This window comes from Oncorhynchus masou, unplaced genomic scaffold (assembly GCF_036934945.1).
Source record: "Oncorhynchus masou masou isolate Uvic2021 unplaced genomic scaffold, UVic_Omas_1.1 unplaced_scaffold_4922, whole genome shotgun sequence".
Lineage (NCBI taxonomy): Eukaryota > Metazoa > Chordata > Actinopteri > Salmoniformes > Salmonidae > Oncorhynchus > Oncorhynchus masou.
Genome location: NW_027011319.1, coordinates 1 through 17,500, shown reverse-complemented (window position 1 = coordinate 17,500; position 17,500 = coordinate 1). Strand labels below are relative to the sequence as shown.

The 17,500-nt window shown below is 52.7% G+C and overlaps 1 protein-coding gene across 1 annotated transcript in view; it reads right to left on the bottom strand.

The window, feature by feature from the left end:
- Positions 1–16,530, bottom strand: part of LOC135535658 (phospholipid-transporting ATPase ID-like) — a gene marked incomplete at both ends in the record, with an annotated part of 23,805 nt that extends 7,275 nt beyond the window's left edge. Inside the window, one exon of the mRNA XM_064962109.1 lies at positions 16,343–16,530. Coding sequence (XP_064818181.1) covers positions 16,343–16,530 — 188 coding nt within the window. The remainder of the gene's footprint in view (positions 1–16,342) is intronic.
- Between the last annotated feature and the right edge of the window lie 970 nt (positions 16,531–17,500).

Sequence of the window (17,500 nt, the reverse complement as noted above, 5' to 3'; positions counted from 1 at the left end):
CACCTACCTGACACCCTAGACCCCACTCCAATTTGCTTACCGTCCAAATAGGTCCACAGATGATGCAATCTCAACCACACTGCACACTGCCCTAACCCATCTGGACAAGAGGAATACCTATGTGAGAATGCTGTTCATCGACTACAGCTCGGCATTTAACATCATAGTACCCTCCAAGATCGTCATCAAGCTCGAGACCCTGGGTCTCGACCCCCGCCCTGTGCAACTGGGTACTGGACTTCCTGACGGGCCGCCCCCAGGTGGTGAGGGTAGGCAACAACATCTCCACCCCGCTGATCCTCGACACCGGGGCCCCACAAGGGTGCGTTCTGAGCCCTCTCCTGTACTCCCTGTTCACCCACGACTGCGTGGCCACGCCGCCTCCAACTCAATCATCAAGTTTGCGGACGACACAACAGTGGTAGGCTTGATTACCAACAACGACGAGACGGCCAACAGGGAGGAGGTGAGGGCCCTCGGAGTGTGGTGTCAGGAAAATAACCTCACACTCAACGTCAACAAAACTAAGGAGATGATTGTGGACTTCAGGAAACAGCAGAGGGAACACCCCCTATCCACATCGATGGAACAGTAGTGGAGAGGGTAGTAAGTTTTAAGTTCCTCGGCATACACATCACAGACAAACTGAATTAGTCCACCCACACAGACGGCATCGTGAAGAAGGCGCAGCAGCACCTCTTCAACCTCAGGAGGCTGAAGAAATTCGGGCTTGCCACCAAAAGCACTCACAAACTTCTACAGATGCACAATCGAGAGCATCCTGGCGGGCTGTATCACCGCCTGTAACGGCAACTGCTCCGCCCTCAACCGTAAGGCTCTCCAGAGGGTAGTGAGGTCTGCACAACGCATCACCGGCAAACTACCTGCCCTCCAGGACACCTACACCACCCGATGTTACAGGAAGGCCATAAAGATCATCAAGCACAACAACCACCCGAGCCACTGCCTGTTCACCCCGCTATCATCCAGAAGGCGAGGTCAGTACAGGTGCATCAAAGCTGGGACCGAGAGACTGAAAAACAGCTTCTATCTCAAGGCCATCAGACTTAAACAGCCACCACTAACATTGAGTGGCTGCTGCCAACACACTGACTCAACTCCAGCCACTTTAATAATGGGAATTGATGGGAAATGATGTAAAAATATCACTAGCCACTTTAAACAATGCTACCTAATATAATGTTTACATACCCTACATTATTCATCTCATATGTATACGTATATACTGTACTCTATATCATCTACCGCATCTTTATGTAATACATGTATCACTAGCCACTTTAACTATGCCACTTTGTTTACATACTCATCTCATATGTATATATTGTACTCGATACCATCTACTGTATCTTGCCTATGCTGCTCTGTACCATCACTCATTCATATATCTTTATGTACATATTCTTTATCCCCTTACACTTGTGTATAAGACAGTAGTTTTGGAATTGTTAGTTAGATTACTTGTTGGTTATTACTGCATTGTCGGAACTAGAAGCACAAGCATTTCGCTACACTCGCATTAACATCTGCTAACCATGTGTATGTGACAAATAAAATTTGATTTGATTTGATTTGAACAGGGAGAAAGACAGACCTGATGAACAGGGAGACAGACAGACCTGATGAACAGGGAGACAGACAGACCTGATGAACAGGGAGACAGACAGACATGATGAACAGGGAGACAGACAGACATGATGAACAGGGAGAAAGACAGACAGACAGACATGATGAACAGGGAGACAGACAGACAGACAGACAGACAGACAGACATGATGAACAGGAGACAGACAGACATGATGAACAGGGAGACAGACAGACAGACATGATGAACAGGGAGACAGACAGACATGATGAACAGGGAGACAGACAGGCATGATGAACAGGGAGACAGACAGAAATGATGAACAGGGAGACAGACAGACAGACATGATGAACAGACAGACAGACAGACAGACATGATGAACAGGGAGACAAACAGACATGATGAACAGGGAGACAGACAGACCTGACGTAGAGGGAGACAGACAGACATGATGAACAGGGAGACAGACAGACCTGATGAACAGGAGACAGACAGAAATGATGACAGACAGACAGACCTGATGAACAGGAGACAGACAGACAGACATGATGAACAGGGAGACAGACAGACATGATGAACAGGGAGACAGACAGACCTGATGAACAGGGAGACAGACAGACCTGACGAGAGGGAGACAGACAGACATGATGAACAGACAGACAGGGAGACAGACAGACCTGACGTGGAGGAGACAGACAGACCTGACGTAGAGGGAGACAGACAGACCTGGCGTAGAGGGAGACAGACAGACCTGACGTGAGAGAGAGACAGACAGACCTGACGTAGAGGGAGACAGACAGACCTGATGAACAGGGAGACAGACAGACCTGACGTAGTGGGAGACAGACAGACCTGATGACGTAGAGACAGACAGACCTGATGTAGAGGGAGACAGACAGACCTGACGTGAAGAGGGAGACAGACAGACCTGATGAACAGAGAGACAGACAGACCTGATGAACAGAGAGACAGACAGACCTGATGAACAGAGAGACAGATAGACCTGATGAACAGAGAGACAGACAGACCTGACGTAGAGGGAGACAGACAGACCTGATGTAGAGGGAGACAGACAGACCTGACGTAGAGGGAGACAGAAAGACAAGATGAACAGGAAAGACAGACAGACCTGACGTGAGAGGGAGACAGACAGACCTGACGTAGAGGGAGCCAGACAGACCTGACGTAGAGGAGACAGACAGACCTGACGTGAAGAGGGAGACAGACAGACCTGATGAACAGAGAGAAAGACAGACCTGACGTGAACAGGAGGAGACAGACAGACCTGAAGAACAGAGAGACAGACAGACCTGACGGAGACAAACAGGAGACAGACAGACAGACCTGACGTAGAGGAGACAGACAGACATGATGAACAGGGAGACAGACAGACCTGACGTGGAGGGAGACAGACAGACCTGACGTGGAGAGGGAGACAGACAGACCTGATGAACAGGGAGACAGACAGACCTGACGTAGAGGGAGACAGACAGACCTGACGCTGAGAGGAGACAGACAGACCTGACGAAGAGGGAGACAGACAGACCTGACGTAGAGGGAGACAGACAGACCTGACGTAGAGGGAGACAGACAGACCTGACGTGAGAGGGAGACAGACAGACCTGGACGTAGAGGGAGACAGACAGACCTGACGAACAGAGAGACAGACAGACCTGACGAACAGAGAGACAGACAGACCTGACGTAGAGGAGAGACAGACAGACATGACGTAGAGAGAGACAGACAGACCTGACGACCTGAGAGGGAGACAGACAGACCTGACGAACAGAGAGACAGACTGACCTGACGAACAGAGAGACAGACAGACCTGACGAACAGAGAGACAGACAGACCTGACGAAGAGGGAGACAGACAGACATGACGTAGAGGGAGACAGACAGACATGACGTGAGAGAGAGACAGACAGACCTGACGTAGAGGGAGACAGACAGACCTGACGAACAGAGAGACAGACAGACCTGACGAACAGAGAGACAGACAGACCTGACGTAGAGGGGAGACAGACAGACCTGACGTAGAGGGAGACAGACAGACCTGACGTAGAGAGAGACAGAGACAGACCTGACGAACAGAGAGACAGACAGACCTGACGAACAGAGAGACAGACAGACCTGACGAACAGAGACCTGAGACAGACAGACCTGACGAACAGAGAGACAGACAGACCTGAGAGGAGACAGACAGACCTGACGTAGAGGAGACAGACAGACCTGGCGTAGAGGAGACAGACAGACCTGGCGAACAGAGGACAGACCAGACGTACAGGGAGACAGACAGACCTGACGAACAGAGAGACAGACAGACCTGACGAACAGAGAGACAGACAGAGACGTAACAGGGAGACAGACAGACCTGACGAACAGAGAGACAGACAGACCTGATGAACAGAGAGACAGACAGACCTGACAGACAGACCTGGCGTAGGGAGACAGACAGACCAGACGTAGAGGGAGACAGACAGACCTGATGAACAGGGAGACAGACAGACCTGACGTAGAGAGAGACAGACAGACCTGACGTAGAGGAGACAGACAGACAGACAGGAAGACAGACAGACAGACATGAGAGGGAGACAGACAGACCTGACGAACAGAGAGACAGACAGACCTGACGTAGAGGAGACAGACAGACCTGACGAACAGAGAGAGACAGACAGACCTGACGAACAGGGAGACAGACAGACCTGACGTAGAGGGAGACAGACAGACCTGACGTACAGGAGACAGACAGACCTGACGAACAGAGGGAGACAGACAGACCTGACAGAGAGACAGACAGACCTGACGAGAGAGAGACAGACAGACCTGACGTAGAGGGGAGACAGACAGACCTGACGTAGAGAGACAGACAGACCTGGCGTAGAGAGAGACAGACAGACCTGATGAACAGGGAGACAGACAGACCTGACGTAAGGGAGACAGACAGACCTGACGTAGAGGGAGACAGACAGACCTGACGAACGTAGAGGAGACAGACAGACCTGACGAAGAGGGAGACAGACAGACCTGACGTAGAGGGAGACAGACAGACCTGACGTAGAGGGAGACAGACAGACCTGACGTAGAGGGAGACAGACAGACCTGACGTAGAGGTAGACAGACAGACATGACGTAGAGAGGGAGACAGACAGACCTGACGTAGAGGAGACAGACAGACCTGACGAACAGAGACAGACAGACCTGACGTAGAGGAGACAGACAGACCTGACGAACAGAGGAGACAGACAGACCTGACGTGAGACAGACAGACAGACCTGACATGGAGGGAGACAGACAGACATGATGACAACAGGGAGACAGACAGAACCTGAGAGGGAGACAGACAGACCTGGTAGAGGAGACAGACAGACCTGGCGTAGAGGAGACAGACAGACCTGACGTAGAGGAGACAGACAGACCTGACGTAGAGGAGACAGACAGACCTGACGTAGAGGAGACAGACAGACCTGACGAAGAGAGAGACAGACAGACATGACAGACAGACCAGGGAGACAGACAGACCTGACGTAGGAGACAGACAGACCCTGACAGACAGACCTGACGTAGAGGAGACAGACAGACCTGACGTAGAGGAGACAGACAGACCTGATGAACAGAGAGACAGACAGACCTGACGTAGAGGAGACAGACAGACCTGATGAACAGGGAGACAGACAGACCTGACGTAGAGGAGACAGACAGACCTGACGTAGAGGAGACAGACAGACCTGACGAAGAGGAGACAGACAGACCTGACGTAGAGGAGAGACAGACAGACCTGACGTAGAGGAGACAGACAGACCTGACAGGGAGACAGACAGACCTGGCGAACAGGAGACAGACAGACCTGACGTAGAGACAGACAGACAGACCGTGACGACAGAGGAGACAGACAGACCTGAACAGGGAGACAGACAGACCTGACGTAGAGGAGACAGACAGACCTGACGTAGAGGAGACAGACAGACCTGACGTATAGGGGACAGACAGAGACGTAGAGGGAGACAGACAGACCTGACGAGACAGAGAGACAGACAGACCTGACGTAGAGGAGACAGACAGACCTGACGAACAGGGAGACAGACAGACCTGACGTAGAGAGGGGAGACAGACAGACCTGACATAGAGGGAGACAGACAGACATGATGAACAGGGAGACAGACAGACCTGACGGGAGGGAGACAGACAGACCTGACGTAGAGGGAGAGACAGAGACAGACAGACAGACCGCGTAGAGGAGACAGGACCTGAGAACAGAGACAGACAGACCTGACGTAGAGGAGACAGACAGACAGACCTGACGAACAGAGAGACAGACAGACCTGACGTAGAGGGGACAGACAGACAGACCTGACCGAAGAGGGAGACAGACAGACCTGACGTAGAGGAGACAGACAGACCTGACGTAGAGGGAGACAGACAGACCTGACGTAGAGGGAGACAGACAGACCTGACGTAGAGGGAGACAGACAGACCTGACGTAGAGGGAGACAGACAGACCTGACGTAGAGGGAGACAGACAGACATAGAGGGAGACAGACAGACCTGGCGTAGAGGGAGACAGACAGACCTGATGAACAGGGAGACAGACAGACCTGACGTAGAGACTGAGACAGACAGACCTGACGTAGAGGAGACAGACAGACCTGACGAGAGGGGAGACAGACAGACCTGACGTAGAGGGAGACAGACAGACCTGACGTAGAGGAGACAGACAGACCTGGAGACAGACAGACCTGACGTAGAGGGAGACAGACAGACCTGATGAACAGAGAGACAGACAGACCTGACGACATGATGAGGAGACAGACAGACCTGACGTGGAAGGAGAGAGACAGACAGACCTGACGTAGAGGGGACAGACAGAGACGTAGAGGGAGACAGACAGACCTGACGTAGAGAGACAGACAGACCTGACGAAGAGGAGACAGACAGACCTGACGTAGAGGGAGACAGACAGACCTGACGTAGAGGAGACAGACAGACCTGACGAGAGGGAGACAGACAGACCTGATGAACAGGAGACAGACAGACCTGAGAGGGAGACAGACAGACCTGACGTAGAGGAGGACAGACACAGACAGACAGACCTGACGTAGAGGGAGACAGACAGACCTGACGTAGAGGGAGACAGACAGACCTGACGTAGAGGGAGACAGACAGACCTGACTTAGAGGAGACAGACAGACCTGACGTAGAGGGAGACAGACTGACCTGACGTAGAGGGAGACAGACAGACCTGACGTAGAGAGAGACAGACATGATGAACCAGACAGACCTGACGTGGAGGGAGACAGACAGACCTGGACGACAGAGAGACAGACAGACCTGACGTAGAGGGAGACAGACAGACATGATGAACAGAGAGACAACAGAGAGACAGACAGACAGACCTGACGTAGAGGAGACAGACAGACATGAGAGGAGAGACAGACAGACCTGACGTAGAGGGAGACAGACAGACCTGACGAACAGGGAGACAGACAGACCTGACGAAGAGGGAGACAGACAGACCTGACGTAGAGGGAGACAGACAGAGACAGACAGACCTGACGTGGAGGGAGACAGACAGACCTGACGTAGAGGGAGACAGACAGACCTGACGTAGAGGGAGACAGACAGACCTGATGAACAGACAGACAGACAGACGTAGAGGGAGACAGACAGACATGAGAGGGAGACAGACAGACATGATGAACAGAGAGACAGACAGACCTGACGTAGAGGGAGACAGACAGACCTGACGTAGATAGAGACAGACAGACCTGACGTAGAGGGAGACAGACAGACCTGACGTGGAGGGAGACAGACAGACCTGACGTAGAGGGAGACAGACAGACCTGACGTAGAGGGAGACAGACAGACCTGACGTAGAGGGAGACAGACAGACCTGACGTAGAGGGAGACAGACAGACCTGGACGTAGAGGGAGACAGACAGACCTGGCGAACAGAGAGACAGACAGACCTGATGAACAGAGAGACAGACAGACCTGACGTAGAGGGAGACAGACAGACCTGACGTAGAGGGAGACAGACAGAGGGAGACAGACAGACCTGACGTAGAGGAGAGACAGACAGACCTGATGAGACAGACAGACCTGGAGAGGAGACAGACAGACATGATGAACAGGGAGACAGACAGACCTGAAGTGGAAGGAGACAGACAGACCTGACGTAGAGGGAGACAGACAGACCTGACGTAGAAGGAGACAGACAGACCTGACGTAGAGGGAGACAGACAGACCTGACGTAGAGGGAGACAGACAGACCTGACGTAGAGGGAGACAGACAGACCTGACGTAGAGACAGACAGACAGACCTGACGTAGAGGAGACAGACAGACCTGATGAACAGGAGACAGACAGACCTGACGTAGAGACAGACAGACAGACCTGACGTAGAGGGAGACAGACAGACCTGACGTAGAGGAGACAGACAGACCTGACGTAGAGGGAGACAGACAGACCTGACGTAGAGGGAGACAGACAGACCTGACGAACAGAGAGACAGACAGACCTGACGTAGAGGGAGACAGACAGACAGACCTGATGAACAGAGAGACAGACAGACCTGACGTAGAGGGAGACAGACAGACATGATGAACAGGGAGACAGACAGACCTGAAGTGGAAGGAGACAGACAGACCTGACGTAGAGGGAGACAGACAGACCTGACGTAGAGGGAGACAGACAGACCTGATAGAGGGAGACAGACAGAACGTAGAGGAGACAGACAGACCTGACGGGGAGGAGACAGACAGACCTGACGAGAGACAGACAGACAGACCTGACGTAGAGGGAGACAGACAGACCTGATGAACAGGAGACAGACAGACCTGACGTAGAGGGAGACAGACAGACCTGACGTAGAGGGAGACAGACAGACCTGACGTAGAGGGAGACAGACAGACCTGACGTAGAGGGAGACAGACAGACCTGACGTAGAGGGAGACAGACAGACCTGACGTAGAGGGAGACAGACAGACCTGATGAACAGGGAGACAGACAGACCTGACGTAGAGGGAGACAGACAGACCTGACGTAGAGGGAGACAGACAGACCTGACGTAGAGGAGACCTGGCGACAGACATGATGAACAGGGAGACAGACAGACCTGACGTGGAGGGAGACAGACAGACCTGACGTAGAGGAGACAGACAGACAGACCTGACGTAGAGGGAGACAGACAGACATGACGAACAGAGAGACAGACAGACCTGATGAACAGAGAGACAGACAGACCTGACGTAGAGTGAGACAGACAGACATGATGAACAGGGAGACAGACAGACCTGACGTAGAGGGAGACAGACAGACCTGATGAACAGGGAGACAGACAGACCTGACGAACAGAGAGACAGACAGACCTGACGTAGAGGGAGACAGACAGACCTGATGAACAGGGAGACAGACAGACCTGACGTAGAGGGAGACAGACAGACCTGACGTAGAGGGAGACAGACAGACCTGACGTAGAGGGAGACAGACAGACCTGATGAACAGAGAGACAGACAGACCTGACGTAGAGGGAGACAGACAGACATGATGAACAGGGAGACAGACAGACCTGATGAACAGAGAGACAGACAGACCTGACGTAGAGGGAGACAGACAGACACCTGACGTAGAGGGAGACAGACAGACCTGACGAACAGGGAGACAGACAGACCTGATGGTGGGGAGACAGACAGAACAGAGGGAGACAGACAGACCTGACGTAGAGGGAGACAGACAGACCTGACGTAGAGGGAGACAGACAGACCTGACGTAGAGGGAGACAGACAGACCTGACGAACAGAGAGACAGACAGACCTGATGAACAGAGAGACAGACAGACCTGGCGTAGAGGAGACAGACAGACCTGACGTAGAGAGAGACAGACAGACCTGACGAACAGAGAGACAGACAGACCTGACGTAGAGGGATACAGACAGACAGACCTGATGAACAGAGAGACAGACAGACCCTAGAGGGAGACAGACAGACATGATGAACAGGAGACAGACAGACCTGACGTGGAGGGAGACAGACAGACCTGACGAGGGAGACAGACAGACCTGACGTAGAGGGAGACAGACAGACCTGACGTAGAGGGAGACAGACAGACCTGACGTAGCGAGAGACAGACAGACCTGACGTAGAGGGAGACAGACAGACCTGATGAACAGGGAGACAGACAGACCTGACGTAGAGGGAGACAGACAGACCTGACGTAGAGGGGAGACAGACAGACCTGACGTAGAGGGAGACAGACAGACCTGACGTAGAGGAGACAGACAGACCTGACGTAGAGGGAGACAGACAGACCTGACGTAGAGGGAGACAGACAGACCTGATGAACAGAGAGACAGACAGACCTGACGTAGAGACAGACAGACATGACGTAGAGAGAGACAGACAGACCTGACTAACAGAGACAGACAGACCTGACGTAGAGGAGAGAGACAGACCTGACGAACAGAGAGACAGACAGACCTGACGTAGAGGGAGACAGACAGACCTGACGAACAGAGAGACAGACAGACCTGATGAACAGAGAGACAGACAGACCTGACGTAGAGGGAGACAGACAGACCTGACGTAGAGGGAGACAGACAGACCTGACGAACAGAGAGACAGACAGACCTGACGAACAGAGAGACAGACAGACCTGACGTAGAGGGAGACAGACAGACCTGACTAACAGAGAGACAGACAGACCTGACGTAGAGGGAGACAGACAGACCTGACGAACAGAGAGACAGACAGACCTGACGTAGAGGGGAGACAGACAGACCTGACGAACAGAGAGACAGACAGACCTGATGAACAGAGAGACAGACAGACCTGACGTAGAGGAGACAGACAGACCTGACGTAGAGGGAGACAGACAGACCTGACGAACAGAGAGACAGACAGACCTGACGTAGAGGAGACAGACAGACCTGACGAACAGAGAGACAGACAGACCTGACGTGACAGAGGAGACAGACAGACAGACCTGATGAGAGAGACAGACAGACCTGACGTAGAGGGAGACAGACAGACATGATGAACAGGAGACAGACAGACCTGACGTGGAGGAGACAGACAGACCTGACGTGGAGGGAGAGACAGACCTGACATAGAGGGAGACAGACAGACCTGACGTAGAGGGAGACAGACAGACCTGACGAAGAGAGAGACAGACAGACCTGACGTAGAGGGAGACAGACAGACCTGATGAACAGGAGACAGACAGACCTGACGTAGAGGAGACAGACAGACCTGACGTAGAGAGACAGGACCTGACAGACAGACAGACAGACCTGAACAGGAGACAGACAGACCTGACGTAGAGGAGACAGACAGACCTGACGTAGAGGGAGACAGACAGACCTGACGTAGAGGAGACAGACAGACCTGGCGTAGAGGGAGACAGACAGACCTGACGTAGAGGGAGACAGACAGACCTGACGTAGAGGGAGACAGACAGACCTGGCGTAGAGGGAGACAGACAGACCTGACGTAGAGGAGACAGACAGACCTGACGTAGAGGGAGACAGACAGACTGGCGTAGAGGTAGACAGACAGACCTGACGTAGAGGAGACAGACAGACCTGATGAACAGAGACAGACAGACCTGATGAACAGAGAGACAGACAGACCTGATGAACAGAGACACAGACAGACCTGATGAACAGAGAGACAGTCAGACCTGACGTAGAGGAGACAGACAGACCTGGCGTAGAGGGAGTCAGACAGACCTGACGTAGAGGAGACAGACAGACCTGGCGTAGAGAGGAGACAGACAGACCTGATGTAGAGGAGACAGACAGACCTGATGAACAGGGAGACAGACAGACCTGACGTAGAGGGAGACAGACAGACCTGACGTAGAGGGAGACAGACAGACCTGACGTAGAGGGAGACAGACAGACCTGACGTAGAGAGAGACAGACAGACCTGACGTAGAGGGAGACAGACAGACATGATGAACAGAGAGACAGACAGACCTGATGAACAGAGAGACAGACAGACCTGACATAGAGGGAGACAGACAGACCTGACGTAGAGGGAGACAGACAGACCTGACGATCAGAGAGACAGACAGACCTGACGTAGAGGGAGACAGACAGACCTGACGTAGAGGGAGACAGACAGACCTGACGTAGAGGGAGACAGACAGACCTGACGTTGAGGAGACAGACAGACCTGACGTAGAGGGAGACAGACAGACCTGGCGTAGAGGAGACAGACAGACCTGACGTAGAGGGAGACAGACAGACCTGGCGTAGAGGGAGACAGACAGACCTGACGTAGAGGAGACAGACAGACCTGGCGTAGAGGGAGACAGACAGACCTGACGTAGACAGGAGACAGACAGACCCGTAGAGAGAGACAGACAGACCTGGCGTAGAGGGAGACAGACAGACCTGACGTAGAGGGAGACAGACAGACCTGACGTAGAGGGAGACAGACAGACCTGACGAACAGAGAGACAGACAGACCTGACGTAGAGGGAGACAGACAGACCTGACGTAGAGGGAGACAGACAGACCTGGCGTAGAGGAGACAGACAGACCTGACGTAGAGGAGACAGACAGACCTGACGTAGAGGGAGACAGACAGACCTGACGTAGAGGGAGACAGACAGACCTGACGTAGAGGGAGACAGACAGACCTGACGTAGAGGGAGACAGACAGACCTGACGTAGAGGGAGACAGACAGACCTGACGTAGAAGAGGGAGACAGACAGACCTGACGTAGATTGAGACAGACAGACCTTACGTAGAGGGAGACAGACAGACCTGGCGTAGAGGAGACAGACAGACCTGACGAACAGGGAGACAGACAGACCTGACGTAGAGGGAGACAGACAGACCTGACGTAGAGGGAGACAGACAGACCTGATGAACAGGGAGACAGACAGACCTGACGTAGAGGGAGACAGACAGACCTGACGAACAGGGAGACAGACAGACCTGACGTGAGGGAGACAGACAGAGCTGACGTAGAGGGAGACAGACAGACAAGATGAACAGGAGACAGACAGACCTGACGTAGATGGAGACAGACAGACATGATGAACAGGGAGACAGACAGACCTGACGTGGAGGAGACAGACAGACCTGATGAACAGAGAGACAGACAGAGCTGACGTAGAGGGAGACAGACAGACATGATGAACAGGGAGACAGACAGACCTGATGAACAGAGAGACAGACAGACCTGACGTAGAGGAGACAGACAGACATGACGTAGAGAGAGACAGACAGACCTGACGAGGGAGACAGACAGACCTGACGAACAGAGAGACAGACAGACCTGACGAACAGAGAGACAGACAGACCTGACGTAGAGGAGACAGACAGACAGACCTGATGACCAGAGAAACAGACAGACCTGACGTAGAGAGGAGACAGACAGACATGATGAACAGGAGACAGACAGACCTGACGTGGAGGGAGACAGACAGACCTGACGTAGAGGGAGACAGACAGACCTGACGTAGAGGGAGACAGACAGACCTGACGTAGAGGAGACAGACAGACCTGACGTAGAGGAGACAGACAGACCTGGACGTAGAGAGAGACAGACAGACCTGACGTAGAGGGAGACAGACAGACCTGATGAACAGGAGACAGACAGACCTGACGTAGTGGGAGACAGACAGATATGACGTAGGGACAGACAGACAGACCTGACGTAGAGGGAGACAGACAGACCTGACGTAGAGGGAGACAGACAGACCTGACGTAGAGGAGACAGACAGACCTGACGTAGATTGAGACAGACAGACCTTACGTAGAGGGAGACAGACAGACCTGACGTAGAGGGAGACAGACAGACCTGATGAACAGGGAGACAGACAGACCTGACGTAGAGGGAGACAGACAGACCTGACGTAGAGGGAGACAGACAGACCTGATGAACAGGGAGACAGACAGACCTGACGTAGAGGGAGACAGACAGACCTGACGAACAGGGAGACAGACAGACCTGACGTGGAGGGAGACAGACAGAGCTGACGTAGAGGGAGACAGACAGACATGATGAACAGGAGACAGACAGACCTGACGTAGATGGAGACAGACAGACATGATGAACAGGAGACAGACAGACCTGACGTGGAGGGAGACAGACAGACCTGATGAACAGAGAGACAGACAGAGCTGACGTAGAGGGAGACAGACAGACATGATGAACAGGGAGACAGACAGACCTGATGAACAGAGAGACAGACAGACCTGACGTAGAGGGAGACAGACAGACATGACGTAGAGAGAGACAGACAGACCTGACGTAGAGGAGACAGACAGACCTGATGAACAGAGAGACAGACAGACCTGGACGAACAGAGAGACAGACAGACCTGACGTAGAGGGAGACAGACAGACAGACCTGATGACCAGAGACAGACAGACCTGACGTAGGAGACGAGAGGGAGACAGACAGACATGATGAACAGGGAGACAGACAGACCTGACGTGGAGGGAGACAGACAGACCTGACGTAGAGGGAGACAGACAGACCTGACGTAGAGGAGACAGACAGACCTGACGTAGAGGGAGACAGACAGACCTGGCGTAGAGGGAGACAGACAGACCTGACGTAGAGAGACAGACAGACCTGACGTAGAGGGAGACAGACAGACCTGATGAACAGGGAGACAGACAGACCTGACGTAGTGGGAGACAGACAGATATGACGTAGAGGGGACAGACAGACAGACCTGACGTAGAGGGAGACAGACAGACCTGATGAACAGGGAGACAGACAGACCTGACGTAGAGGAGACAGACAGACCTGACGTAGAGGGAGACAGACAGACCTGACGTAGAGGGAGACAGACAGACCTGACGTAGAGGAGACAGACAGACCTGATGAACAGAGAGACAGACAGACCTGATGAACAGAGAGACAGACAGACCTGACGTAGAGGGAGACAGACAGACCTGACGTAGAGGAGACAGACAGACAAGATGAACAGAGAGACAGACAGACCTGACGTAGAGGGGAGACAGACAGACCTGACGTAGACCTGGGGGAGACAGACAGACCTGATGAACAGGGAGACAGACAGACCTGACGTAGAGGGAGACAGACAGATCTGACGTAGAGGGAGACAGACAGACCTGACGTAGAGGGAGACAGACAGACCTGACGTAGAGGAGACAGACAGACCTGGCGTAGAGGAGACAGACAGACCTGACGTAGAGGGAGACAGACAGACCTGACGTAGAGAGAGACAGACAGACCTGACGGAGAGGGAGACAGACAGACCTGACGTAGAGGTTAGACAGACAGACCTGACGTAGAGGGAGACAGACAGACATGATGAACAGAGAGACAGACAGACCTGATGAACAGAGAGACAGACAGACCTGACATAGAGGGAGACAGACAGACCTGACGTAGAGGGAGACAGACAGACCTGACGATCAGAGAGACAGACAGACCTGACGTAGAGGAGACAGACAGACCTGACGTAGAGGAGACAGACAGACCTGACGTAGAGGAGACAGACAGACCTGACGTTGAGGGAGACAGACAGACCTGACGTAGAGGGAGACAGACAGACCTGACGTAGAGGGAGACAGACAGACCTGATGTAGAGGAGACAGACAGACCTGACGTAGAGGGAGACAGACAGACCTGACGTAGAGGGAGACAGACAGACCTGACGTAGAGGGAGACAGACAGACCTGACGTAGAGAGGAGACAGACAGACCTGACGTAGAGGGAGACAGACAGACCTGACGTAGAGGGAGACAGACAGACCTGGCGTAGAGGAGACAGACAGACCTGGCGTAGAGGGAGACAGACAGACCTGACGTAGAGGAGACAGACAGACCTGGCGTAGAGGAGACAGACAGACCTGACGAACAGAGGGAGACAGACAGACCTGGCGTAGAGGAGACAGACAGACCTGGCGTAGAGGGAGACAGACAGACCTGGCGTAGAGGGAGACAGACAGACCTGGCGTAGAGGGAGACAGACAGACCTGATGAACAGAGAGACAGACAGACCTGACGTAGAGGGAGACAGACAGACCTGACGTAGAGGAGACAGACAGACCTGGCGTAGAGGAGACAGACAGACCTGACGTAGAGGAGACAGACAGACCTGCGTAGAGGGAGACAGACAGACCTGACGTAGAGGAGACAGACAGACCTGACGTAGAGGAGACAGACAGACCTGGCGTAGAGGAGACAGACAGACCTGGCGTAGGTGAGACAGACAGACCTGACGTAGAGGGAGACAGACAGACCTGGACGAACAGGGAGACAGACAGACCTGACGTAGAGGAGACAGACAGACCTGACGTAGAGGAGACAGACAGACCTGACGAACAGGGAGACAGACAGACCTGACGTAGAGGAGACAGACAGACCTGACGAACAGGAGACAGACAGACCTGGCGTAGAGGGAGACAGACAGACCTGACGTAGAGGGAGACAGACAGACCTGACGTAGAGGGAGACAGACAGACCTGACGTAGAGGGAGACAGACAGACCTGACGTAGAGGGAGACAGACAGACCAGAGAGACGACAGAGAGGAGACAGAAAGACCTGACGTAGAGGAGACAGACAGACCTGACGTAGAGGGAGACAGACAGACCTGACGTAGAGGGAGACAGACAGACCTGACGTGGAGGAGACAGACAGACCTGACGTAGAGGGAGACAGACAGACCTGACGTAGAGGAGACAGACAGACCTGACGTAGGGAGACAGACAGACCTGACGTAGAGGGAGACAGACAGACCTGACGTAGAGGAGATAGGTACGACGGTGTTGAGGATTATGACGTAGGACCAGAAGGTGAGGAAGCCGGAGAAGGGGGTATCAACTCCCCCCTGTCTGGGCAGGAAGGCCGTGAACTCTGACCCCCAAAGCTGCTCCCAGATCCTGTTGCCAATGGCCAGGATGGTGCACATGAATGCCAGGAAGCCAAAGATCTACTGGCAGAGAGGGTACATAGGTCAACAGATGGGTACAGAGACATAAACATGTGACATGTTTGATATAAACATGGAGAACTGGTACTGTATAAGCTAAATCATATGAATCCATGTTTGAGTGAGTACATGGTGAGTACATAGTGAGTACATGGTGAGTACATGGTGAGTACATGGAGAGTACATGTGAGTGAGTACATGGTGAGTACATGGTGAGTACATGGAGAGTACATGTGAGTGAGTACATGGTGAGTACATGTGAGTACATGGTGAGTACATGGTGAGTACATGTGAGTGAGTACATGGTGAGTACATGGTGAGTACATGGTGAGTACATGTGAGTACATGGAGAGTACATGGAGAGTACATGGAGAGTACATGGAGAGTACATGTGAGTGAGTACATGGTGAGTACATGGTGAGTACATGGTGAGTACATGGTGAGTACATAGTGAGTACATGTGAGTGAATACATGGTGAGTACATGTGAGTGAGTACATAGTGAGTACATGGTGAGTACATGGTGAGTACATGGTGAGTACATGGTGAGTACATGTGAGTGAGTACATGGTGAGTACATGGTGAGTACATGGAGAGTACATGTGAGTGAGTACATGGTGAGTACATGTGAGTACATGGTGAGTACATGGTGAGTACATGGTGAGTACATGTGAGTGAGTACATGGTGAGTACATGGTGAGTACATGGTGAGTACATGGTGAGTACATGTGAGTACATGGTGAGTACATGGAGAGTACATGAGTGAGTACATGGTGAGTACATGGTGAGTACATGGAGAGTACATGTGAGTGAGGTATGGTGAGTACATACATGTGAGTACATGGTGAGTACATGGTGAGTACATGAGTGAGTACATGGTGAGTACATGGTGAGTACATGGTGAGTACATGGTGAGTACATGAGTACATGAGTACATGGTGAGTACATGTGAGTACATGGTGAGTACATGT